This window comes from Dryobates pubescens, chromosome 11 (genome assembly GCF_014839835.1).
Source record: "Dryobates pubescens isolate bDryPub1 chromosome 11, bDryPub1.pri, whole genome shotgun sequence".
In the NCBI taxonomy this organism is placed as follows: domain Eukaryota; kingdom Metazoa; phylum Chordata; class Aves; order Piciformes; family Picidae; genus Dryobates; species Dryobates pubescens.
Genome location: NC_071622.1, coordinates 33,728,383 through 33,754,777, shown reverse-complemented (window position 1 = coordinate 33,754,777; position 26,395 = coordinate 33,728,383). Strand labels below are relative to the sequence as shown.

At 47.8% G+C, this 26,395-nt stretch overlaps 1 protein-coding gene across 1 annotated transcript; it reads right to left on the bottom strand.

The window, feature by feature from the left end:
* Positions 1–279: 279 nt before the first annotated feature.
* ORC1 (origin recognition complex subunit 1) lies at positions 280–26,339 on the bottom strand. The gene is made up of 17 exons (XM_054165120.1): positions 26,270–26,339; positions 25,373–25,477; positions 24,878–25,005; positions 23,119–23,288; positions 22,337–22,712; positions 21,442–21,736; positions 19,248–19,352; positions 17,810–18,011; positions 16,692–16,798; positions 15,286–15,387; positions 13,153–13,324; positions 9,383–9,490; positions 7,951–8,100; positions 6,650–6,769; positions 4,346–4,512; positions 1,944–2,031; positions 280–548 (listed from the first exon to the last, which is right to left on the bottom strand). The coding sequence occupies exons 2-17, from the start codon at positions 25,459–25,461 to the stop codon at positions 354–356; spliced, it is 2,574 nt and encodes an 857-aa protein (XP_054021095.1). The 5' UTR covers positions 25,462–25,477; positions 26,270–26,339; the 3' UTR covers positions 280–353.
* Positions 26,340–26,395: the final 56 nt, after the last annotated feature.

The following is a 26,395-nucleotide window of genomic DNA, read 5'->3' as shown; positions in this document are numbered from 1 at the left end:
GCTGAGGGTACTCTCAATCCCATCATCCAGGTTGTTGATAAAGATACTGAACAAAACTGGGCCCAGTACTGATCCTTGAAGAACACCACTGGCCCCAGGCCTCAAAGTTGACTCCATACCACTGATGACAACCCTCTGAACTTTGTTGCTGAGCCAGTTTTCAGTCCACCTTACAGACCAACCCCATCTATGTCACTGAAAGGGGACCCCATTACCAAAGTGCTTAAATTCAATTCTTTAATGGAAGCATTTGGGGGGGGAAATACATTTGCTCTTTCCATTTTATCATCAACAATAAAAATAGACAATATTAAAAAATATTCATACATCCTACAAAAATAAAAGCTGTGGCTTCACTCGTCCTTGAGTGCATAGGTGACGTCGTCCTGGCTGATGTTGAGCCTCACCCGCACCTGCAGGTACTTACTGCTGGGCTCCACCAGCAAGATCCTGCAGGCACCAAGTCTGGAACAGACTGCCATGATCTCCGAGATCGTGGGGCTCTGCATGCCCTCCATCCTGCACAGCGCCACGTGCTGCCGGTACACCTGCCACGAAGCACACAGCATGGTCAGCCTCTGCCCCCCACACCTCCCACCCTGCACAGCACCACGTGCTGCCCATAGACCTGCCACAAAGCACACACCACAGTCACCCCCTGCTCCCCACACATTCCACCCTGCACAGCACCACATGCTGCCCATAGACCTGCCACACAAGTCACAGGCCCTGCTCACCCTCTGCTGCAGTCCCCTAGGCTGAGGTTAAAGAGCAGCTTCCTTCCCTCCACACCTCTGGGAGGGGAGAAACTGGCTCCAGGCTGCTCATGGAACTCACACCCCCTGCTGCTCCCACACAAGCTGGTAGGACTTAGGAATTAGCTATTCCAGGCTACAATCTCCTCCTTTATATAGCCCCAAAACAAAACAATTAGCCTCTTATCTTGCCTGCAATTTTAGAACTAGATGATTTTATCTGTTACTACACCTCATCTCCCCAGACTATGTGGACTAAAGCTCATCCAGAGGATTAAGAGCTGATATACAACTAGTTATATATCAACCCCTCCAGAAGTGGCACTTGGGCCCAGTGGTAAGTGACCACGAGTCACACTGAATACAGACACACAGCATTACAGCATGCAAAGGCTTTTAAGCCCAGGCCAAAAATCACGCAGCCTGGTAAATCTCTGAGAAGAACCACTTGGGGTCTCCTACTTTTCTGTTTAGGAAAAGCAAAAGAAAACTCTTTCAGTGCTAGAGGAGAACTAAGGGGAAGTGTAACATGATTGTAAGTGAGAATTCTTTGGCATTCCAGAACAGACTGCCCAGTTATCTGTGCAACCAACTGACGCAGGTGTTCAGGAGTCAGAAAATCCAGGCAGAACTCTTACTTACAGACCTGGAGAATTAGTGAAACCTGGCATGTTATAAAAATGTTTACAGCTGTATGTTTTAAGGATTAGCATTTAGCTTCCATAGTGTGACTGGTGGTGCAGAGTCTCCTCTGCTGGTGTCAGGTGTGTCTACTAAAAACTGGAAGCTCCTCTGCTGCGAGCGCCACTGAATCACTTCCCAGTTTTCCTCCTTCAATCACCTACCTGATACTTTCAGGTTCTCTTTTCCCTGTTAGACAGCATGGCAGGTGGAGGCATGCAGTGTTGTCAGATGCAGGCCAAAGCCAATGATCCAGATCACTGCTACCAGCCCAGGAGCAGGTCTTGCCAGTTTTCAGTCCCATTGCACAACAGGTGGGAGCATTCGGTTCGGCTCTGCACCTGACCTGGGCAGCCATGTCCCAATTCACTTTGCCATCAATACTGCCTCCATCAAATCTTACCAATGAGAACCCCAAGGAGTGAAATATTTACACTTTTGTCTGATCATTTTGACAGTGCCCCCTTCTTTCTAAGAAGAAAAAAGGAGCCCCAAACATGACCATACCTGTTGTACTGTTGCCTCCTCAACTCCTGCCCTGCGAAACTCTGCCAAAATGGCTTTCAAAAAGATCTGTTCGTGCAAGGAGGCATTCCTGAGTGTCAAAACAAAACACACACAAAAACATCAGCCTGCAAGTTTGGAATTCATGAAAGATCAGGGAGAAGGCTGCAACAGAAATTCCTTGGTAGCCACATACTCAATTCCAAGGTATTTTCCTGCCTGAGAAGGAACAGTTTGTGTTAACCAGCCATGCAACTCTGGCATCACAATCCCCTCATTTCCCTTCCCCTCACCTCTCTCTGTCTCCGACTACATTTCATCCTACACATCACACATGTTTTGCAGTGTGCTTACATTTAAGTTAACACTGAGGTTTTTGGGCCTAAGAAGCACTGTGAAAGCAATCCCTACATACCCAGCAAAATAATGTATTGTCATCCCTTAGTGTCCCCTTCCCTGCTGAAACAGCTGCTCTTTCTTCTGACTAGAAACTGGTACATCACTTTACCAGGTACAGCTTGTGCAGAACACTGAAGGGCAGATTCCTCATGTTTCCCTCAGGAAACCTTTTGGAAGTCCTACCAGAATCTATGGTAAAGAAAAAAAAACAGCCCAAATGGGAGATTCTTACATTATGCTCAGACGTCTCTGCCTGCATCTGCGTGAGCAAAGCCAGTGGCATAAAGCAAGCAGCTGTGTAGAGGGGAACAGCTCACCCTTGAGGACCCAGTGCCCACACTATGCTTATCTGAGTGGCTTCAATCCAGCTCAAACTCACAGAATCACAGAATTAACCAGGTTGGAGAAGACTTTTGAGATCATCAAGTCCAATCTATCTTCCAACACCATCTAATCAACTAAACCATGGCACTAAGTGCCTCATCCAGTCTCTTTTTAAACACTTCCAAGGATGGTGACTCCATCATCTCCCTGAGCAGTCCATTTCAAGGGCCAATCTCTCTTTCTGGGAAGAATTTCTTCTTTACATCCAGCCCAAACTTCCCCTGATGCAGCTTGAGACTGTCCTCTCCTTCTGTCACTGGCTGCCTGGGAGAAGAGACGAACCCCCACCTGACTACAACCTCCCTTCAGGTAGCTGTAGAGAGCAATAAGGTCTCCCTTGAGCCTCCTCTTCTCCAGGCTAAACACCCCCAGCTCCCTCAGCCTTTCCTCATAGGACTGTGCTGCAGGATGCTGACTAACCAGCACTGTTTGCAGTTGTGGGCTCCTGAGTATCTTCCAGATTTAGTTCCAGCTGGAAGGAATTCCAATCTGCACTTGGAAACTGCTGTTCAGTGAAGTCAACATGCACTAATCAGAGACAATCAGGACATTTCAAAACCACCCTCTTGATCTGAACTAATGCAGTAACATGGAAACATCCTGCATAAACTTCATATATAAAGTGATTTCTATGTCTTTGTTTCCTCTTTAACTCCTGTTTTGTTCCTCTCTCTCCTAACTGTTCCCCAAGGCAGAATGCACCAGCCTGGATGTGTTTAAAGGTCATTTAAATTTAAATGGGGGGATATGGTTTAGTGGTGAACTTGGGGGTTCTAATGGACAAACAACTGAACATGAGCCAGCAGTGTGCCCAGGTGGCCAAGAAAGCCAATGGCATCCTGGCTTGGATCAGAAATGCGGTGTCCAGCAGGAGCAGGGAGGTGATTGTCCCCTTGTACTCAGCTCTGGGGAGGCCACACCTCAAGTATTGTGTTCAGTTTGGGGCACCTCAATCCAAGAGAGATGTGGAGGTGCTGGAGCCAGTGCAGAGGAGGGCAAGGAAGCTGGGGAAGGGCCTGGACAATAAATCTGATGAAGAGTGACTGAAGGAGCTGGGGATGGTTAGTATGAAAAAGAGGAGGCTGAGGGGAGACCTCATGGCTCTTTACAACTACCTGAAAGGACATTGTGAAGAGGTTGGTGCTGGTCTCTTCTCACAGGTCATTAGTGATAGAACAAGAGGGAATGGCCTCAAGCTGTGACTCGGTAGGTTTAGACTGGACATTAGGAAGACTTTTTTCCCAGCAAGAGTGGTCAGGGATTGGAATGTGCTGCCCAGGGTGGTGGTGGAGTCCCCGACCCTGGATGTGTTTAAAGGTGGTCTGGATGTGGTGCTTGGGGCTATGGTTTAGGGGTGAACTTTGTAGAGTAGGGTTCTGGTTTGGACTTGGTGATCCTGAGGTTCTTTTCCAACCTGAATGTTTCTGTGAATGTTAGTATGGTAGGGTTAATGGTTGGACTTGCTTATCCCAAGCCTTTTCCGACCTGAATTATTGTGATTCTGTGGCTGCTGGGGACAGACTGAAGGGGGTTGAAAAAAAAACACAAAAAACCACAAACCAAAAGAACAACTCAGTGAAAACCATACAAAAAGTAAGGAAAATCCTCAGAGATGCTTTTACCTGATTGCTTTTATATATGGTGATGTAAACATTTCATCTATGGCTTCTGTCATGTGGGCCATCCTGACTATCTCAGGGGTTCTCTTTTGGCTAGCAAACTCACAGATCTCAGTGGCCCTCCTGCAGATATCGAGGCAGCGCCTTGCATCACCAGAGAGTGCTGCGACCTGGAAGGAGGAACCATGAGAGGTTTGTAGCAACATTTCCTACAATTTGAGGAAAAAGTTAGCAAGGAACAATAGAGTAAAAACCCCAACAACCCACCCACAAACCAGGCCAGCAATACTACTGTAAACTGTGCTGCTAGAATCCCAGATTGTAAGGAATGATCTTATGGACCAAAAGCAACAAGAGCAACCCTCCCGCACTCCTCATCTGGCCAGCACAAGTTCAATACTGACTTTTTTCCCCTGTAACCACAGAAGTCAGGTTAAAACACTAAAAATCCAGGAAATCCAGCTTGAGCAGTTCAGTTCAGCACCACATTTCTTCACACATGTCATCAATAAAGACCCTACCACAGTCCAGGTTCAGGCAGAGGGGAATCAAAAAATCAAAATGAAAAGGAAGAGAGTGCAAAAACCTGCTCAGATATTCCATACTCAATAAAGTATTAAGAGTACACCTAGGGGCTCACAAAGAAAAATCTGGGATAATGAATTTACATTTACAAGTGTCTGAAACATTTAGGTGTCTGGGATTTCTGAAACTATTTCTTCAACTCCCAGCTGGGCTTTACAGCTTTCCTAACGCTATGAACCTCCCCAGACAGCACTGGCCTTGCTTGCCCAGGATATGCTGCTAGCATCTGAAAGCCCTGCAGTCCAGCTGGAGCCAAGAATGAGAAACCCTTTAGAAAATGCAATTGAGAGCTCTTTTTCTGAAGAAAAACAATCACACCAGAAAACCCTGCAGACCACTCAGTGTGCAAAGCCATCACTATAATTCTTACAAAGAGGTGGCTCCACCATAACTGAACAAATGCTTGTATTTACTTCTGACACATTAGGGAGTGATCTTTTTCACTCCTGCAGAAAAAGTGCAGGCATGTACTGGATGACAGACATGCTAGTATCATTTTAACAGATTATTTAATAGGGCTCTGGGCAGCCTGATCTAGTTGGGGATGTCCCTGCTCACTGGGGGGGAGGTCAGACTGGATGACCTTTGGAGGTCCCTTCCACCCCAGACCATTCTCTGATTCTATGATAACTGCTACCATAAGATATTAAATCATGCATACATCTTAATTGGAGAAGCTGCTGATGTCTCATGCATTGGGGTTTTATACAACAGTATTAAAACTGGCAACAAAACAAACAGGTGCTATCCACTATGCCAAGGCTTTAAACACCCCTAGGAAGAAAATGAGGATGTCTGTTTTCCCTGCTACTGCCATACTGCCTGTTGGCTCTTTCCAAGACCATCCAGTGACTCACGTGGTGCCAAACACTGCAGGAAGCTGAAACCTCACTGATGTGGTGCCTTCAGCTCTCAAAGTCCTGCTGCCTTCTCAAAGCAGGTGGAAAAATCAAGGCTACTGCTTTGCAATGTTTCCTGTGACAACACCCTGCATGTCTTACACAGAGCTTGTATGAAGCATCAAAAGAAGCATAGCCAGCAGGTCGAGGGAGGTGATGCTCCCCTTCTACTCTGCTCTGGTGAGACCTCACTTGGAGAACTGTGTCCAGTTCTGGAGCCCCTATTACAGGAAGGATCTGGACCTGCCAGAATGTGTCCAGAGAAGGGCCACGAGGATGATCAGAGGGCTGGACCTCCTCTGCTATTAGGACAGACTGAGGGAGTTGGGGCTGTTCAATTTGGAGAAGGCTCCAAGGAGACCTTATTGTGGCTACAATAAAGCTGGGGAGGGACTTTTTAGGGTGTCAGGGAGTGATAGGACTGGGGGGAATGAAGCAAAACTAGAAATGGGTATATTCAGATTGGATGTTAGGAAGAAATTCTTCACCATGAGGGTGGTGAGGCACTGGCACAGGTTGCCCAGGGAGGTGGTGGAAGCCTCATCCCTGGAGGTTTTTGCAGCCAGGCTGAATGTGGCTGTGAGCAACCTGATCTAATGTGAGGTGTCCCTACCCATGGCAGGGGGGTTTGAACTAGATGATCCTCGAGGTCCCTTCCAACCCTGACAATTCTATGATTCTATGATCCAGTACTGGCTCTTCACTTGTCCCCAATACAGACCATGGAACCACAGAGCCAAGTCTGCCCACTTACAAGTTCTGCCCTGCTGCCCCACACTCTAACCAGCAGGACACAAAGGACTCAGCCCTGGGCTGTGCTCACCTTTCTGGAAACCAGCTGAATTGCATCCTCTTCAAATGCCTTCGTGCTGCTCAGCCTGGATGAAATGATTTGCTGTAACTGTTTGTAGGTGTAGGGCTGAAAGGACATTCTGGTGAGGCCCTGCAGGAAAGAACACAATAGAGGCAGCACTTGAAAACTCTCAGCTGCTCAAGCACAGCCTGCATAGGTTAAATTTTGTTTTCTGATAGGAGCAACCTCTCTTTCACATTCTTGCCTTGCAAGAAAGATGCTTTAATCAAATTTTCCACTTTGTATTTGTGAAATGAACATGCAAATCCACAGCACTGTGACCAAGTCCCCACTGTAAGGGCTGAGGAGCAAGTGCTGCAGCTATGAGCATTCAAAGTCCTTGCCCAAAACTCATTAAAAAAATAATAATATCAGAGCTACCCAACATGAAGCTCCTTTGATTACAACTCTTCAGACTGTTTGCCAACAGAGTAACAGAAGAATCTGTGAAGGAATATTCATCTCCTTTAGCAAACCTGCACACATGTCTACAGTCCTTTAATGGCTGCATGTTACCATGCCAAGAATTACACATCCTCTTCTGGCTGAAGCTACTAAGAAGTGCTTCCAGATGAGGACAATCCATGTGAGAGATGGGACAGTGCCTTCCATATTCTACAGGAGGCTTGAGTTCTGCATTTTGAATGCAGAATTCTTCTCTCTTGTGACTGTGTGGATTCAGCTGACCTGCAGGCTGAGAGAGTGGGAGAAAGCAACTGACACACTGTGGAACTATTTTTGAGCCACAGAAGGAGGCAGAACACTGGGTTTGAACATCACTTTTCAGAGCAGTGATGAAGAGATGAGCTAGAAAAATCTATTTAACGCGGAAACAGCCAACTTTCTGTCCAAAGGTATTCAGCAATCTACCAGCTAGAGATGGCAAACAGGGAGAAAGAAGTAGGTGCCAGGTAACTGCCTGAAATGAAAGGGAAAAGAGGAAGGGAAACCAGAAGAGAATTCTGAATTCTAGAGTAAACAGTTTAACCATGAAGCATGGCATTTGATTAACTAGATCTTAACATGTTTAAAAAGGTATCTGCATTCCTAATTGATTGCTACAACAGTGTACTTGCACAGCATAGCATCTGAATAAGCAAGCTGGCTCCTAAATTTACTTTGCTAAAGATTGAAGTGTTCATTATCAGCCCTCAAGCACTGTTTAATCTCTGATGGAACCAGCCCTACCTTTCTCCTGATTACTTTTGACTGCACGCAGTATTTAATCTGTTTTCATTTTACACCATAGCAACAAAGCTGCTGGGACATACCAGCCTGCTGGCTACTCTGTTCATCATTATTCTCTCTGGCAAGTCCATGGTGTTGGCAATGGCCAAGATGATTAACTTGGAGTGCTTTTGAGTGGGCCAGTCAAATAAATTGTACATCACATTCTGCTTCCGGGTCCAGAGAAGATCGAGCTGCAGAGACAGAGAGAGAAAAGTCAGGCTGAAGAACAGCCTTGTCACTTACAGTACCTGATGGGGGCTGAGAGCTGGCTCTGCCACAGAAGACCTCCTGTGTGATTCTGAGCAAGCTGCCTCTGCTGTGTTTCCTTTATCCATTTCCTGAATTAGGGCTCTCATATAGAATCATAGAATTGTTAGGATTGGAAGGGACCCCAAGGATCATCTAGTTCCAACCCCTCTGCCATGGGCAGGGACACCTCACACTACATCAGGTTGTTCAGAGCCACATCCAGCCTGGCCTTAAAAACCTCCAGGGATGAGGTTTCCACCACCTCCCTGGGCAACCTGTTCCAGTGTCTCATGTGGAAAAGCACAGCCCTACTAGCTGATTAACTGTATTCCATCACAGCAGTGATTAAACAGCTGGAGCTCTTAAATGCTGCTGTGAGGAATTCATACAACATTAAACAGGGAGCTGGGGGTGTTCAGCCTGGAGGAAACTTAAGAGAGGACCTTATCGCTCTCTTCAACTACCTAAAAGGAAGTTGTAGTCAGGTGGGGGACAGGCTCTTCTCCCAGGCAAGTTGGAACAGGACAAGAGGGCATGGCCTGAAGCTGTGCCAGGGGAGGTTTAGGTTGGATATTAGGAAGCACTTCCTGACAGAAAGGCTGATTAGGCACTGGGATGGACTGCCCAGGGGGGTGGTGGAGTTGCCGTCCCTGGAGGTCCTTAAGAAAAGCTTGGATGTGGCACTTGGTGGCCTGGTTTAGCTGCTGTGGTGGTGTTAGGTCCTAGGCTAGGCTTGATGATCTCAGAGGTCTTTTCCAGCCTCAATAATTCTGTGATTCTGTAAACAGGACTAAAAGACCCTCCATGAGAGAGCCTAGGTTATCTTACAGCAAAAAGTAGGTGTATATTTGTTTATTACTAAACATAGCACAGGCAAGATGTTTCAAAACTTATTATGACCTATTTCACCGAGTTCTCTCACTGGAAAAGTAGCAGCTGCCAGACAAGAGAGAGTTGAATTCTATGGTATTTTGGACTTGACACAACACCTCATTCAGTGACTTAGACCAAACCAAACCATTACCCCAGTGTGAAATCCAAGGCAGTAAGGAAACAAAATTCCTGCCCACTTAGTTTCCTCTTAGCCCCACTGGAGAACTGAATTTATTTGTGTGTCTTCTAAGTTTATTCCTTTTAGATCACGTGATATACTCTAAGAGTGTGTCATTTCCATACTCCAAAAAAGCTCATTTCTTATGATACTTTAAGAATTCTTTGTCTCACCTCATCCACTATCAGCACTGTGGTCTTCCTCTTTGGTCCTGGTGTAGAGAAGAGTTTTGCCAACAGCACTGCAGCATGGGCTGCTGTCACCTTCTGGCCTGTCAGAAACTGGATGAGGATTAAACAGTGTTGCAGGTTAGGTCACACCAAAATCCTGGAAATGGGAAGTTAACTTCTGTTCGGTTTTAACTTCTCCCTACCAGTCTACACCAAGCATCTGCATTTTCCTATGGGAGGAGGGGAGTAAAAAGCAAAAAAGTAGTTCATAAAGTGAAGGGTTAAGCCTTGGAGAGCCGAGCTCCAAGCGCTGCTGGACTGATAAGAAGGAGACAGTGTTGGTCTTGATGGCTTGTGAATTACGGGACTACGGTGCAGCAGTGCTGTTGGAGGAGGGCAGATATTTTGATTACCAGTGGTTGTTATGACCTGAGAGTGTAAGACTTCAGGCACATAGCAGATCGATGTAACAGAGTCCCTGATCCTGCCGTAAACTGCTTTTGTGTTGTATTAGTTTCATGAAGAAGAATTCCGCATAATAAAGTGGACTCCTGGCCTGCATCAGGCTGCGGCCCGTCTCTCAATCGCGGCTAATGGTGATCCCCGATGTGACAGGGGCGATGAAATGCTAAGCTGCGTCCTGCCGCGTATTCCCTCGGAACTTTGAATGAGCTGCTGAAAGGAAGCAGGACAAGCCGGCCGGCCAGAGCAGTCCCTCCCGCCGGACGACAGGCGAGCCGTGGGAAACATGGGGAACCAGGAGAGTTCCTCACAAAGAGACCCGTATGAATTAATGCAAGAACTCCTGAGGAAGCCTGGCAAAGTTATCTGTGGCCCTGGATCTTAAGGAGATGCTGGAGCGGGTGCAGGAGAACATCCCGACAGTTACAAGGATCAGAGGCGACCTCATTGCCCTCTACAACTACCTGAAAGGTGGTTGTGGACAGGAGGGGGTTGGTCTCTTCTCCCAGGCAACCAGCACCAGAACAAGGGGACACAGTCTCAAGTTGTGCCAGGGGAGGTTTAGACTCGAGGTGAGGAAAAAGTTCTTCACTGAGCGAGTCATTCGTCATTGGAATGGGCTGCCCAGGGAGGTGGTGGAGTCGCCGTCCCTGGAGGTGTTCAAGGGGAGATTGGACGTGGCACTTGGTGCTATGATCTAGTTGTGAGGTCTGTTGGAACAGGTTGGACTTGATGATCCTTGGGGTCTCTTCCAACCTTAGTTACTGTGATACTGTGATACAATATCTAGCATGTTTACGAGCGAAATCTGGGATCAAGTGGGGGTGAAGTTATGGGATGCTGCTACTACAGGGAATGTTGAGGCGCAGCGTATGCTCCCATGGTGGCGGATTATGTTCGAGATGCTTAAAGCGCAAGAAGGGAACTTGGAACAGAGTATTGAGGGAGCTCAGACTCCTCCTCCGTTACCCTCTAAGCTGCCACCAAAGCCGAAGCTGCGGACTGAGACTTTGGGTACATACGCAGCAGAATACCCACCCCGAGGACGACCTCCTCATCCAGGTCCTGTCAATCCTGAATGGGAACCAGACATTTATCTCCAGGATCCTCACAGTGTGTGGGCTTCTATTAAGCTTTGCGGGATGGAGACGCTGAGGTTGCCACAAGAATTGTGGCTCCTGTACTGTACGCGGGAAGAGGGGGTAACCCTCAGTGGGAGGCTTTGTCCTTCCCAGCGATTAAAGAACTCCGTCGTACTGCCGCTGAGCATGGGCTCTCTTCTCCTTATTTCGCTAATCTTTTAACATCTATACTCGACAATCATGTAATGACACCATACGACTTAAAATCTCTAGCACAACTGCTGCTAACTCCGTCTCGGTACACTCTGTGGGAGTTCCAGGGGAGAAAAGGGCTCCAAGCGCTCTTACTTACATATGCGGGACATAACAATCAGGCTTTAGCGGCACTCACGCTGGATCACCTCATGGGCACAGGTCAACACACCGACCCGGCAGCGCAAGCCCGCAACTGCCTGCGGGAAGCCCTGGAAGCATCGCGAGAGGCGGCACGAAAGGCTTTTCTTAAAGTCCTGGACTCTCACAAGCCACAAAAAGTTTTTGTGAATATAGTTCAGGAACGGCAGGAACCTCATACGCAATCCATAGACAGGCTTAAACTGGCCTTAGAACGCCAAATCGATAATGGGGAGGCAAGGGAAATACTACTGTTGAAATTAGCTGTGGAAAATGCAAATGCAGATGGTAAGAAGCTGTTAAAATCTTTGCCTAAGCAAAACCCCACTTTGCTAGAAATGATTGAAGCACGGAACAAGATAGGTACAATGGAACATAAGTATGAAGCCATGGCTGCAGCTTTTGCAGCTACGAATGGTCCAATGAATACAGTTGTTATGGCTATGCTCATCCCAGAAAGAATTGTTTGGTAGCTAACACTGCAGCCAAACCTAAGACACCCTGGATTTACCCTAGGTGCCAGAAGGGGAGGCATTATGCTAACCAGTGTCGATCTAATTTTCAAGGGCAGCCTGCGCAGGGAAACCGAATGCGGAGCACGGGCCGGCGCTGCGCGCAGACACAAATCATCCAGCCGTCACCGGCCAGCCTGAGGCATCTCCTGATGTTCTGATATATCATTACATGGATGACATCCTAGCGGCAGCACAAAGCCCCGAGCTCATGGAGAAAGCCGTAGCCCTTACTGTATCTACTGTGACTCAAGTGGGTTTTTGTGCAGCATCTGAGAAAATTCAGAATGTACCACCTTGGAAGTATTTAGGGTGGAGAATTTGGACTCAAACACTTGTTCCACAGTCTTTACAAATTAATGTACATGTGAAAACGCTTCATGACGTTCAGAAATTGCTGGGAACCATAAATTGCCTTCATCTTTCAAATTGCTTGGTAACTGGGGACTTTCTCTCTGGATTTGTAGTTTTCTTAGAACAATTATGTATGTTTTTACGGCTTTATTCTTTTTGCTACCTTTTTTTACCTTGTTTATTGTAATGCTTATAGAGTTTGATTAATTGCTTTGTTAAGGGGACTCTTGTTATATAACAGAAGGGGGAAATGAAGGGTTAAACCTTGGAGAGCCGAGCTCCAAGCACTGCTGGACTGATAAGGAGACAGTGTTGGCCTTGATGGCTTGTGAATTATGGGACTACGGTGCAGCAGTGCTGTTGGAAGAGGGCAGATATTTTGATTACCAGTGGTTGTTATGACCTGAGAGTGTGAGACTTCAGGCATATAGCAGATCGATGTAACAGAGTCCCTGATCCTGTTGCAAACTGCTTTTGTGTTGTTTTAGTTTTATAAAGAAGAATTTCACATAATAAAGTGGACACCTGGCCTGCATCAGGCTGCGTCCCGTCTCTTAATCGTGGCAATAAAGCACTGAGGTCTACCAGAAACTGTCCAGAAAGGAGCTGTGCTGAATGCTGAGTCAGTTGTTGAAAGTCAAGCTGTAAAGCAAACTGGAGGCTGTATTTGAGAATGGTACTTGTCCTCCAGAATCCATTGCAAACTCACCTGCCATTTCCCTTGTTAAACATGCCAGAGGATGAACACAAGCTACCATCTACACTTCTTTCACGTTTCCAGTTCGGTTAGGACTGTCTGAATCAGTCACACAAAGCAGTGGGATCCCAGAGGATCCTGATTCTACAGCCCTGGACCTGGGCATCCAATTCATCAGAGCGGAGCGCCTCTAGTGCTGATGTATTGAGGACCTGATGGCAAAGCAGCAGATCTCTTATTTCAAACCAGAGCCCCTGAAGAGGCTTTGCTTACCTCTAGTATCTGCACATAAGCTTGATGAGGGTCAGTCAGCTTCATGCCATTGATCTCCAGAGACTGAAATGCTGGGAGCTCATCATTCTCTGCGGCGTGATGCAGGCAGCGAACCACCTCGTGAACAGTGGCGGTTTTACCTGTGCCAGGCACTCCAGAGATGTACATGCACCTGCAACAGGAGAGCACCTGTGTGGTGGGTTGAAATTTCCCCTCCAACATTAAATTTGCCAGACCAGCTTAGTTGGAAGTGATTTATTTGCATTTTACTACTTTTCTGCTCAAGACCTGTGAAAAATTTTTAAAGGCATAGCCTAAAACTACCACAATCTGTCAGCAGCCTGAGGATTAATGGCCTGGAATTCCTGGCCTCCAAGACCAGCCTGGAACACTGCTCTGCCACTTCAGGCAATTCCCTTGACCCCAGAATCACCAAGGTTGGAAGAGACCTCAAAGATCATCAAGTCCAACCTGTCACCACAGACCCCATGACTAAACCATGTCACCAAGTGCCACGTCCAATCCCCTCTTGAACACCTCCAGGGATGGTGACTCCACCACCTCCCTGGGCAGCACATTCCAATGGCGAATGACTCTCTCCCTGAAGAACTTTCTCCTCACCTTGAGCCTAAACCTCCCCTGGCACAGCTTGAGACTGTGTCCCCTTGTTCTGGTGCTGGTTGCTTGCGAGAAGAGACCAACCCCCTCCTGGCTACAACCACCCTTTGTAGGTGTAGAAAGCAATGAGGTCACCCCTGAGCCTCCTCTTCTCCAGGCTAAACAACCCCAGCTCCCTCAGCCTCTCCTCACAGGGCTGTGCTCAATGCCTCTCCCCAGCCTTGTTGCCCTTCTCTGGACACGTTCAAGTGTCTCAATGTCCTTCTTAAATCGAGGGGCCCAGAACTGGACACAGTACTAAAGTTGTGGCCTAACCAGTGCAGAGTACAGGGGCAGAATGACTTCCCTGCTCCTGCTGGTCACATTATTCCTAATGCAGGCCAGGATGCCATTGGCCTCCTTGGCCACCTGGGCACACTCGCTTACTTTATTTGCAAACTGGGATAAGTAACACATCAATTAGGAACTTGAATTCAGCCTCCTGGTAGCAGCTTCTGAAATAAAAGCAGGGTTGACTGCCTGACTGCTGTTCTGCCATGGGTAGATGTGACCCTGGTTACAAGATCAGCGGATGTTAGGGGTTGGAAGGGAACTCAGGAGATGCTCAAGTCCAAGCCCCCTGCCAGAGCAAGATCACAGAATCCAGCACAGGTCACACAGGAATACATCCAGACAGGGCTTGAAAGTCTCCAGAGAAGGAGACTCCACAACCTCTCTGGGCAGCCTGTTTCAGTGCTGTGACCCTCACAACAAAGAAATTTCTCCTTATGTTGAGGTGGAACCTCTTGTGCTGTAGTTTACATCCATTGCTCCTTGTCCTATCACAGGGCATAGTGAGCAGAGCCTGTCCCTTCCTTCTTGACACTCAGCACTCAGATACTTGTAAACATTGATTAGATCCCCACCTCAGTCTTCTCCAGACTCAACAGCCCCAGGGATCTCAGCCTCTCCTCATCAGGCAGTGCTCCAGTCCCTTCATCATCCTTGTAGCCCTCCATTGAACTCTCTCCAGCAGATCCCTGTCCCTTCTGAACTGGGGAGCCCAGAACTGGATGCAATATTCCAGGTGAGGTCTCACCAGGGCACAGTATAGGGGAAAGAGAACCTCCCTGGATCTGCTGGACACACTCCTCTTAATGCATCCCAGGATCCACTTGGCCTTCTTGGCCACAAGGGCACACTGCTGTCCCATGGGGAACTTGTCCACCAGCACTCCCATTTCCTTCTCCACAGGGCTGCTCTCCAGCAGATCACCTCCTAACCTGTACTGCTGCAGTTTATTCTTCCTTCCCAGCTGCAGGACTCTGCACTTATCCTTGTTGAACCTCATTGGGTTAATCTCTGCCCAGCTCTCAGTCTGTCCAGGTCTCGCTGAAAAGCTACACAGCCTTCAGGTGTCTCAGCCAAGCCTCTCAGTTTGGTATCATCAGCAAACTTGCTGATCAGACTCTGTCTGTCTGTCCCCTCATCAATGTCATTATTGAAGATGTTGAACAGTCTCACCAACACACTTACCCTCCTGTTCCATCAATAAGTTTGCTTTCCACAAAGTTGTAGATATCCTGGAATTCTTCCTCACGGCAAGGCAGAGACTCTGGGATGGCAGAAACATGCAGCCTTTGGAGTAAAAAGAGAGAAAAGAACCTTGAAATAGGAGCTCCAAGGTTTGCATTCTCATAGTTCTACCTGAAGGGCCTCCCTGAGGGAAACAAACAGCCAGGTGCTTCACCTTGCACAGCTGCTGGTAGTCTTTTAAATCTCTCTTATAGTCAGTCTGAAAACCAACATCAAGCATCCCAATGGAACTAGCCTAGCATCTCTATCTGTGCTCTTAAGTTTTAAGAGGGCTGAACAGTCATGTTCAATATACCAATAGCATCAATTGAGTTTCAAATTAAAAGTAAAAAAAACATTAAGTCAATGCAGAGGTAGGAGAAAAGAGGAGACCCCACTAACAGGAAACTGAAAACCTAAAGCCCAGAGAGCTGCAATCAGTCTTTTTTCCACTGTTTACAACCATTCCCATAAAGCTTTTTCACCCCCAGGAGGAGACAGGTCTGGTACCATGACAATGTAAAGTTCATAAGAGAGGATCTTTGTTCTTCTGCTGTTGCACACAACACAGATACACAATTCTGCAGAACTTGCATGGCCTGGTTACCATAGCTTGATGTTGTAGAAGCAGGATTTGTAAGTGCTGCTGGCATTTGGACATCCCCTGCTGTAGATTCACAGACATTCTTCTGCTCTCAGAACACCACACACTTGTACCTAACTCTGCCAGGTTACACCCAGCCCAGGAGGGGATGGACTGGACAAAGAAACCTGACCCAGGTGGGCAGAGAGACTTGGTCCCCACTCCCAGTGGGAGGAGTCCCCAGGTCAAAGTCTATTCCACTCTCCCTTCTGTCCACCAAACGTATTTAAGGGGAGACATTTCCTGGCTCTCTTGCCCCTGCCCTAGCCTGCCCAAGATGCTGTTCCCTGCTGTTGCAGTAACCACGTGGTAGGGCCTGTTCCATGCTGCTCCAGACTCCTAAGGACTGCATTTAAGGAGAATCCACTTGGGTTCCAGAGAATCCTTTGCCAGCTGTGCCTAGTTTTGTATTTATCTTTATTTACCCTTTTTCCTTATACCTTTGTAACCTTTCTTTTACTCAAATGCTTTTTATATTTTGTTAACCTTACCTTTTTACTTCCACATCGATTCTAGAGAGTTCCACCTCTCTTTTCTTCTGCCTAATTTGCTTTCCCCTACTGGGAAAGAAAGAAGAGGGGAGGCCATCCATTTTGGGCTTAAGCTTAACCCACAACACTAACATACTCAGCATGGTCAAGATGGCATTTCCCTGTGTCAGCACAGCTTGCTGCTCTGCACACCTGGCACAGGAAGATGACCTCTTCCCCTGCACACACGTTACCTTAGCCTGGCTTCCTCCAGAACGCTGCCTGGTTTCTGTGCCACGTGGCTGCGCCTGGGGATTTCAGGAGTTGCATTTCGAGGCGTCTTGGGTGTTCCTGGCAAGGACTGCAAAGGGAAGATACAACCTCAGACAGATTTTCTACAGACAGCCCTGTCCACTGGGGACTGATAGTCCACAAGTTTCCCAAACTCAGCTTATGCACAAAGACTGCCTGGGGATGCCAGAGTACAGACGAAGGGAGAAAGACTCTTGACAGAGGGTATCATCAAAAAAGCCTTGCTCTCTGCTCTTACTGAAGGGAAAAAAGAAAGTGGAAAGGAGGTGGTGGCAGACAGTTACCCCTTTGAACTGTCTGAGGAGTTCTGAAATTGTCAATGGTTTTCAGAAGTGCTGTGCCCCAAAGTGATCTGGTTCCTAGGAAAGAGCAAGCAGCTAGAAATGGATCTAGTTTCATTGTCCAAACCACCAAAGCCATACAGCACCTTCTTTGTTGTGCTTACAAGTTCTAGCCACACCAGGTTTTGCATGCTAGGCATTTCATAAGCATAGTAAAGCTTAGCCACTGACAGCATGCACCTGCTTATGGTGCTGTATTCTGGTAACCCATCTCCACCAGCAGCCAGGACACTATCAGACACAGCTGGCCACTCTTGGCCATGGGAGCTGTAGTGCATCCCTTCTGCATTGGTAACCACCTGCACACTGCAAAGCTTTCAAGATCCAGGACAGCTCTGCTGCCAAGCACAAAGCTGGGCTTATGGCTTTCTTCTACTACCTATCACTCTGCACTCAAAGACCACACAGAAACAGAACTAAAACATCTCAGTGCACAGCTTACAATACAAGTAAAAATGGGGGCCAGCAATAGCTTCCCAAGTTTGGCTCCAGCCCAGCCCAACATTTTCCACATTTTCTGGTCAACATGGTCACAACATTCACAGCACACAGGTGCTTCATGCATTTGCATGACTGACGCATCACAGATCATTAGAATCAAGGCAGTGTTTCATTAAAAGCTAAGGGGCTCAGATACTTCACTGTGCTACACAGGCACCAAGCATCCAAACAACTGCCTCAGAGGTAACAAACCCAGATTTTTTTTAATGGAACCTTACAGTTTTCTTTGGGGTCTTTGCAGGAGTGTGAACCAAAGATTTCCCTGAAGACAGTGAGGTGCGGCGTGTTCTGCTTGCTTTAGTTTTCTTTGGTGGTGTGCAGAGCATATCATCCTCCTCTTCCTCACTGCTTGAAGAGTAAGAGCTGTCTGAGCTAGACAGAAAATCCTCTTCTGTGTCCAACTCTAGTGCATTTAATATGCTGCAAGGAACACAAATTACAGTAGTTTAAAAGAACAGATACAACTCCACGCACTAGAAAGTATCACTTGCACATCTTCAGCTTTTTCTGTAGTTAATTGTAATCAGCCCAGCTTATTTTCTGCTTCACCTATTCATCTGCCATGGCTGTTTCAGAGACTGACTCAAAGACAGGCAACTTTCTGAAGAACACCAGGAGTCAGCTTTTTGTTGCTGAACGTCAAGAGTTTTCACTCACACAGCAAGGAAGCCATGGTTCTAGAACCACTTGCATTGCAGGGCTAAGCTGGGCAAACTCTCAAGGCTTGAAGCCACCAACAGCACTGTGAAGAAGGTCTCCTTGATAGTCTCATTGATGAGGGGACAGAGTGTCTGCTCAGCAAATTTGCTGATGATACCAAACTGGGAGGCTTGGCTGAGACACCTGAAGGCTGTGCAGCCATTCAGAGAGTTGGACAGACCAAGAGCTGGGCAGCGAGTAACCTAATGAGGTTCAACAAGGATAAGTGCAGAGTCCTGCAGCTGGGAAGGAAGAATAAATTGCACCAGTACAGGCTGGGATGTGAGCTGCTAGAGAGCAACTCTGGTGAGAAGGACATGGGACAGCAATGTGCCCTTGTGGCCAAGAAGGCCAAGGGGATCCTGGGGTGCATTAAGAGGAGTGTGTCCAGCAGATCCAGGGAGGTTCTCCTCCCCCTCTACTCTGCCCTAGTCAAACCTCACTTGGAATACTGCATCAAGTTAAGGGCTCCCCAGTTCAAGAGGGACAGGGATCTGCTGAAGAGAGTCCAAGGGAGGGCTACAAGGATGATGAAGGGACTGGAGCACTGATGAGGAAAGGCTGAGAGCCTGTTGAGTCTGGATAAGAGAAGACTGAGAGGAGATTGAATAAATGTTTACAAATATCTGAGGGCTGGGTGTCAAGAGGGAGGGGACAGGCTCTGCTCACTTGCACCCTGTGACAGGACAAGGGGCAGTGAATATAAACTACAACACAGGAGGTTCCACTTCAACATGAGGAGGAACTTCATTGTGAGGGTCCCAGAGCACTGGAACAGGCTGCCCAGAGAGGTTGTGGAGTCTTCTTCTCTGGAGACTTTCAAGCCCTGTCTGGATGCATTCCTGTGTGACCTGTGCTCAATTCTCTGGTCCTGCTCTGGCTGGGGGGTTGGACTCGAGCATCTCCTGAGTTCCCTTCCAACCCCTAACATCCTGTGACCCTGTCTGCAGCTGTTACCTGATGTGCTCTGCAATGCGGCTGTTCGCTTGCTGTGCACACGCGCGGCGAGAACGCGGCGTCAGAACGAGGCTCTGAGTGTCCAGTTCCTGATGTCCAGTCACACTGTAAAGAAGGAGCACAAAGCTGTCTGTGTGTCGTCCTGGCATCACATTTGCAACCATCAAGAGAAGGCTTTCAAACATCAGGCTGTCAATGTATCCTTATTTAGCAGTTTACAGACTGGCTGGGGCGTGGACGCTGGCAGCAAAGCTTCCCCTCTCTTGCACCCTCTCTCCAATAGATCATAGAATCAATAAGGTTGGAAAAGACCTCAGAGATCATCAGGTCCAACCTGTCACCCAACACCTCATGACTACTATACCATGGCTCCAAGAGCCATATCCAATCCCTTTTTGAACACTTCCAGGGATGGTGACTCCACCACCTCCCTGGGCAGCACATTCCAATGGCCAATTATTCTTCACAGAACGAGCTTTCTCCTCACCTCAAGCCTAAACTTCCCCTGCTTGAGACTGTGTCCTCTTGTTCTGGTGCTGGTTGCCTGGGAGAAGAGATCAACCACCTCCTGGCTACAACCTCCCTTCAGGTAGTTGTGGACAGCAATAAGGTCTCCCCTGAGCCTCCTCTTCTGCAGGCTAAACAATCCCAGCTCCCTTAGCCTCTCCTCACAGGGCTTGTGCTTGAGGCCTCTCACCAGCCTCATCACCAAGGAAGCCAAATTAAACCCACCAAAGCACTACAGAATGTTTACTGTGGTTCATTCACAAAGATTTCTATAGCAATGAGTGTTTCTGAAAAGCTTTGTAAAAGCAGCTGAGGGAAGGTGCTATGCCTAAAGAGAGACCCCAAGTCCCTCCAAGCCAGAGCTGCTAGGTGACCTGTGACCACCAGCGACTGCATGAGCGTTAGCTCCCGACGCAGCTCTGACGTGGGCCCTTATCAGCATACCATTTTGCTTCCTGATGCACCCTCAGCAGGCAACAGCAACCATTTCCCCTTGCCTGATCAGCACTAACAGGTTCACAGCTTTCCCTCACTTCTGAGCCCAGATGCATTCACTGAACAGCGCTGAAGTGCAGCTGCATCAGCAGCCAAACCGCTCTGCCAACACAACACTGCCACACTGAAGGGACCGGGGCTCACAAGAGCAGGGGTTTCACTTTGCTTGGGTGTGGGACTCTGTTGTCATTTGTGATTTTGTTGTGGGGGGGGTTAAGAAAAAGAAAAAAATAACACAATTTTCTTTGGCCATCTCTGCTCTTCTTGGGCACTTCCTCATCCCTGCCAGTGGACCCCTTGACTGTTAATACAACTTCCCTGTTAGTTCAAAGGACACAGAGGACCTAATGACTTGTGGACAGTTCTCAGAAATTCTGATAGGTCTCCAAATACCACCAAAATGCCTTTATCTTGTCAATGAAAAGAAAATGTGTTTTGATTGGGTTTCCTTTCATATACAGTAAGTGACAAAAATAAGGGTGCAGGTCCACCGAGTGCTGTACCCACAGCTTTCCTCTTTGAAAGAGGGAACACAACTGTTTTGACTTCCAGCAACATCTCATACAAGGAAGTCAGAACCCTTCTCCTCCTGCCCCAGCTTAAGATCTTCACACAGCCTTGATAAATGACAAGTGACCACATTTTGAGGTTAGATTTCTTCAGAACAACCAGCATGAAGCACACAATTCTCAGGAGAAGGCTCTTGAGGCCAGCTGCACCCCTTTCTATAGCTCCCCTTATCTCAACAGCTCTCAGCAGTGTGACAATGACTGCAGGGACATATCTTTATCCCTGCTGTGAGTACAAACCACAATAATCAATATGGCTTCAATTCCCTTTCATGATTCTGTGACCCTGGGCAAGCTGCCATGGGTGACCCTGCTTTAGCTCAGATTCTATCATCCTACCACTGCCATTTCCGACCTCTTCTCTCAGTTCTTGTAATCATAGACTGCTTGTGCCCATTTTTAAAGTCAGCTTCTCTTACAGTCTCCCTGATCATCTCATTCATCTCCCAGTTACACATTCCCAGAGCTTCACCACAGAGCACTTTTAATTGAGGCTACCCTTCTTCTCCCAGGGATTTCAACAGGCAAAAGGTGCCACACAGACCTCCCCTGCTCTTCTCCCAAGTCTTTCACTGATGTGTTAGAAAACTACATGAAAACAGCACAAAAAAGCCATCAGTTACCAGTTAGAGTGATCTTCCTTATGAGGATCCTTGGCTTGCTCATTGAAGTCTCTTTCCTGAGGGTAAGGGGATAATCGTCTGGAATCAGCAAGACACCCCCAGTGATCTGCATCGCCACATGCTGACTTTGGCTTTGCATTGGTGTAAGGTACTTTTGCTGGGGAGCCTAAAATGCCAGTGAATTGCACTTTTCTTTTAGTGGCAGATGGTTCTGACGGTGCTACAGCATCACAGTCGTCATCCAGAAGTTCCAAAACTTCACATCCCAGGAGCCTGCCTTTAGATCCCGTGGGACCTAGGAATCAGGAGCAAAGTGAACATTTGTCAGGGACCAGCCATGGTCTGGTTAACCTCCAGAAGACATGGTACAACTGGCTGTCATTTAAATGAAAGGGGAAGGCTTTACCCTCCAGGAACAAGGAGCTGAATGTGTAGAGGAGCCTCACACTTCCTCTGAGACAATGACTAAATAGAATACAAACTGATTTTTCCAGTTTTCTAACCTGCCTCCATCATTTACTTCACTCAGGCTCCAGTCTGAAAATACAGTACATGACACAGGATCAAAAATGTGCTTATCCAGCCAGAGCAGTGCAAACATGCTAGTGCACCACGAGCCAGAGGATGAAAGTGAGACACTGGAGGTGAAGCTAGGCTGCTTGGCAGCCTTTCAGCCAACAAGCACTTTGATTGAGATTTGCCAGTCTCAAGGTAAGTTGGGTATAAGCAGTACAGCTGCTTGAAGTAACAGTCATGAACAACTGCTGCACCCAAAGGCTTGGGCTAAGCCCACAGCCTGAGTAAGGCAGCACACACTACTGATGCTGAATATTAGCAGTTTGTACTCCCCAGGATGAAGCAGCACAAAGATTCCCAGATCTTGCCATGTACATACTGTTTAACTGCAGCTTCTTCCTTGCTGTTGGAGTCCTGATGCCATTAGCCACTCTCTGTGAATGCCTCTCCTTAGAGAGGGAGGACTTGGAAGCAGAATGTTTTGATTCTATTTCCAGTTCTCCATTTCTTGGTTTTGTGGCACTCTGAGCAACACTCTTCACCTCCTTTTTCGGAGGAGAAACAATGTCTGAAGTAATAAATGAGTCTGAAGAGTTTGGGAGGCCACATCCTTTCTTGCTAGCTTCTTTCAGCTTAGAGAATGTGTCATGGGACAAAGTCTTAAAGCACTTCCCATCCCATGACTGCTTTACGTAGAAAGTTTGTTCCTTGTTTAATGCAGCAGGTATTTCCTCCCCCAGATGTAGAGGTATTACCTGTAAAAGCAGAAAATACCAGAACACACAGCTTAGCATTTGCTGTTCATTTAGCATTCAACTGTTTTTCACTCACAGGTGACTGGAATCCATGCAGTCCATCATACAGGGCAGCACTTCCAACCAGCTTCACACAAGCACGAATTTACTGCACTACAAGGCTCCCCTTCACCTTACTCCTCCGCACGCAAATCTCTAAGCTGGCTGCCAAACAAGTCATTTGGGGATGGAGAAAGGACAGAACACATCAACAGCTTTTAACTATCTACCTCATGTTAATGGCACTGACAAATAAAGTAAACTGGCTACGTGTGAGAAGGAATAAAGCTGCTGCACCGCTCTACAACGCTGCTCAAGCGGCTTCTGCTTCTTTCTTCCCTCCCACGCAGAGGGTTGCAGTACATACCGTGGTGCTATTAATAATGCTCTCCACAGCTATGTCAGTGTCATAGCCAGGAATCTGATCCAGGAACACTTCTTTAGAAGAGACCTCTCTCTTCAGAAGCTTGCGTTTGTTCTGTGGGACCTCTGTAATCCGGGAGAACCACTGCACAACGGCGTGCTTCTGCTGAGCACCTGCAGCAACCACACAGGGCAGTGAGCAGAGCGGGGGGTGGGGCATGGCAAAGAGTTATTACTGCAGCTGAGATGCCACCCTCCCTGCACCCAGGGCAGAAAGCATCTGATAGAGACCGCAGTTAGCATTTTCTGAACTCCACTGAAACATCTGAGTTGAGACATAAGGATTCCAGGCTACTCCTACAGAGGGTCTCAGCCACCAAGTACATGGATCACCACTTCACAATCACAAATGAAGAGGTTCCTTACTGGCACAATGTGATCTACTCAAACCCCACCAAACCAAAAGTGACAAAGGAGGCATGGCAGAGTGCTATTTGTCATGTCAGTGCTGTTTCAGACAGAAGCCCAAAACAGTCATTCACCCACAAACCAGAGAATCCTGCTGCTGAAACAGCACGGGGAAAGCCTGCATAAACACTACAAATGAATTGTGGAGAGTCAAAAGAAACGTTTGGAAGACATGACAGACAAAGAGTAAGTTACTCTCTACATTTTAATGGTCTTCATCTCTCCATGAACACAAAGCCACATCCCTTTAACACACTTGTCAGAGATAAGACAAAAAGAAGATCTTGCTTTCAAGGAAGTCTCAGGGGTTTCATTCCAGTATGAAAAGAATATCCAGTTATGTCACAACAAATGTGCATTAGGAAATAAAGCAGCTGGACTGATAGGTATTTCTGTTTAAGAAAGATTTAAAAGCCCCTGATTATGATGATGGCTCCAAACAAACACCAAAAGCTGCTCAAAGAAATCAGACATAGCTAAAGAGCAGTTTTCAATTCACACTCAAGGCAGTTTTTGTGTCACTCTTCCATGCTTTGTGTCTCTCCATCTACAGGCAAGGGACAGAAGTGGTGAGCCCTCTTTATTCAGCCTTGCACCTCACTGCTACATTACCTGATAAAATGTAGCCCCAGGACAGCAGTGCTTATGCTCCATTTGCATTCTCCAGTCTAAATAAAGCACAAGCTCACACTGCCTTCCTCAAGGACCACTCCTTTTAAAGTGGGCAACTAAGCAAATAGAGTAAGGCTGTTCAGTCTTGAGAAGACTGAGAGGAGATCTGATCAATCAATATCTGAGGGACGGGTGTCAAGCAGAGAGGGCCAAGCTCTTTTTGGTGGTGTGCAGTAATAAGCCAAGGAACAATGGACACAAACTTGAACATATAAGGTTACTTCAACCTGAGGAGAAACTTTACAGGGAGGGTGACAGAGCACTGGAAGAGGCTGCCCAGAAAGGCTGTGGAGTCTCCTTCTCTGGAGACTTTCCAACCCCACCTGGATGCATTCCTATGCAGACTACCCTGGGTGATCCTGCTTTGGCAGGGGGGTTGGACCGGATGATCTCTGGAGATCCCTTCCAACCTCTAACATTCGATGAGTCTAAGGATTTCATGTCTAAGCTCTCCATTTATCTATCAAGGCTAGGTGAAATCAGGCATCTGCCCTGAGCATTTGGGGAGCATATGAATCCAAATGAGCAAATGAGTCCAGTGCCACGGAGTTAATGCACAAAATATCTAACCGCAAAATACTTCAGGATCGCTCAGATAGAAAGCAAATGTTTATTTCTCTTACCATCTTCATACAAATCCAGGAGCTGTGCCACGAAAGGTTGGTCTGCGTTCTCCCCTTCTACTAAAATAAAATCACCGAGCTGCACACAGGTTTCCTTTCTGCCTCTTTCTGGTGCAATAAGGATGCCCCTAGGAAGTGACACAGCTGTGCAGTTAACAGGATTGCAGCCTTCACAAACTCCTGTGTCACTAAAGCTGATGGCCTGGCAGCTTTATAAACAGCTACACTCCCTCTTGCAAAGCTTACAGCTCCCCAGTTGAACGCTTTCATATCTGTGTCACTTAGGCAGCTGACACTCACTCACACATTTAGTTAAGGGTCTTTGTTCATGCAATTCCTAACTCAAGAGCTCTCTAATGCTTTTGTTAGACACACAGAGCCTCACGACAGGATGCTCAATACCTGATTCTCACTGCCTGCTGCATTAGTCTGCCAGAAAGGTAAAGCAACCTTCTTTAAGTTTCCCCAAACAAACCAGAAATAAATGTTATTTACTTGTATTGCAAAGTCCTCAGTTTCCTGTCAGAGCTCGTGGGTTTTCCATACCAGGAGTGGACAATTTTTCTTTGCTGCTGAATGTTCATGATTCCCAAAGGAAAACTAAAACGAATAATCAAGCATTTTAATACTGTAATTTAAAAATAGAACAAGCAAAATAGTCAGGATGGCCAAGTACCCAAAACGCCACCAATCCCCGACGTGTGAGGAACTTGCCATGCACCGTTTGTTCACAGAAGCCAACCTAAGCCTCCAGCCGCAGCTGCCCTGCAGGAGGAGAACGGTGTCCAGCAGCGGATTGTTCCTCAGCTCCTCTTTTCACGCCCAGCGCTTGTCTGACACATCGCACAGACACACCATCCCCTCGCTACCGGCCACTAAGTCCATTCCCAGAGGCGCGGATCAGCTATTGCCTGCCTACCACCAGTCCCCGGCGCCCCGCCGCGCTGCCCTGGGGGCCGGCGCAGCCGCTGGTCGCCCGTCGCACAATGGCCGGGGCGCGTTGCCGCCCGCTTCTGGATCTCATCTCGGGGCTGGCCGCCCAGATCTCACGGCGAGCAGGTGGAGAAGACCACATGGACGTTCCGCTTACGCTCAGTTGTTATAGCTAGTTATATTCCTCTTCCTTTTTCTCTTCCTAAATGCGACCTTTGGCCCAGGAACAGGCCACGGTGCTGCTCCCCCCTCGCCTGCCTCAGCCCATCGGCTTAGGCGGAGCTCTGCCTCAGGATGCCCGCTCCACACCACGGGACGCCGCCTGCGGGGCCATAGGGTCGCAAAGAGCCCTGGGCACAGCCGGATCGGACCCGCAGATAGACCCCGAAGCCCCCGCCGCCCTCCCAGTGCCCTGCCGCGTCTGCCCCGCTCTCTGGCCGCGGGCTGAGGCCCACTCACCGCGCTCGGCTCCTCGGTCCCGCGCGTCACCAGCCTGAAATTTCGCGCCAAAGCCGCGCCGGAGCCCCGCCCCGCCAAGGCGCGCGCGCACAGGGTGGAGGAGACAGGAAGAGGTCACTCACCGGC

What these genes read in the sequence shown, in the direction of transcription:
- ORC1 (XM_054165120.1), bottom strand. Translation starts at nt 25,461, where the DNA reads ATGAACATTCAGCAGCAAAGAAAAATTGTCCACTCCTGGTATGGAAAA. An exon ending in CGCATTGCAGAGCACATCAG is followed by an intron (nt 18,012 to 19,247) that starts GTAACAGCTGCA and finishes TGTTCCTTGCAG; the next exon opens with CATATTAAATGCACTAGAGT. An exon ending in AGGAGGCAACAGTACAACAG is followed by an intron (nt 549 to 1,943) that starts GTATGGTCATGT and finishes GCTTCGTGGCAG; the next exon opens with GTGTACCGGCAGCACGTGGC.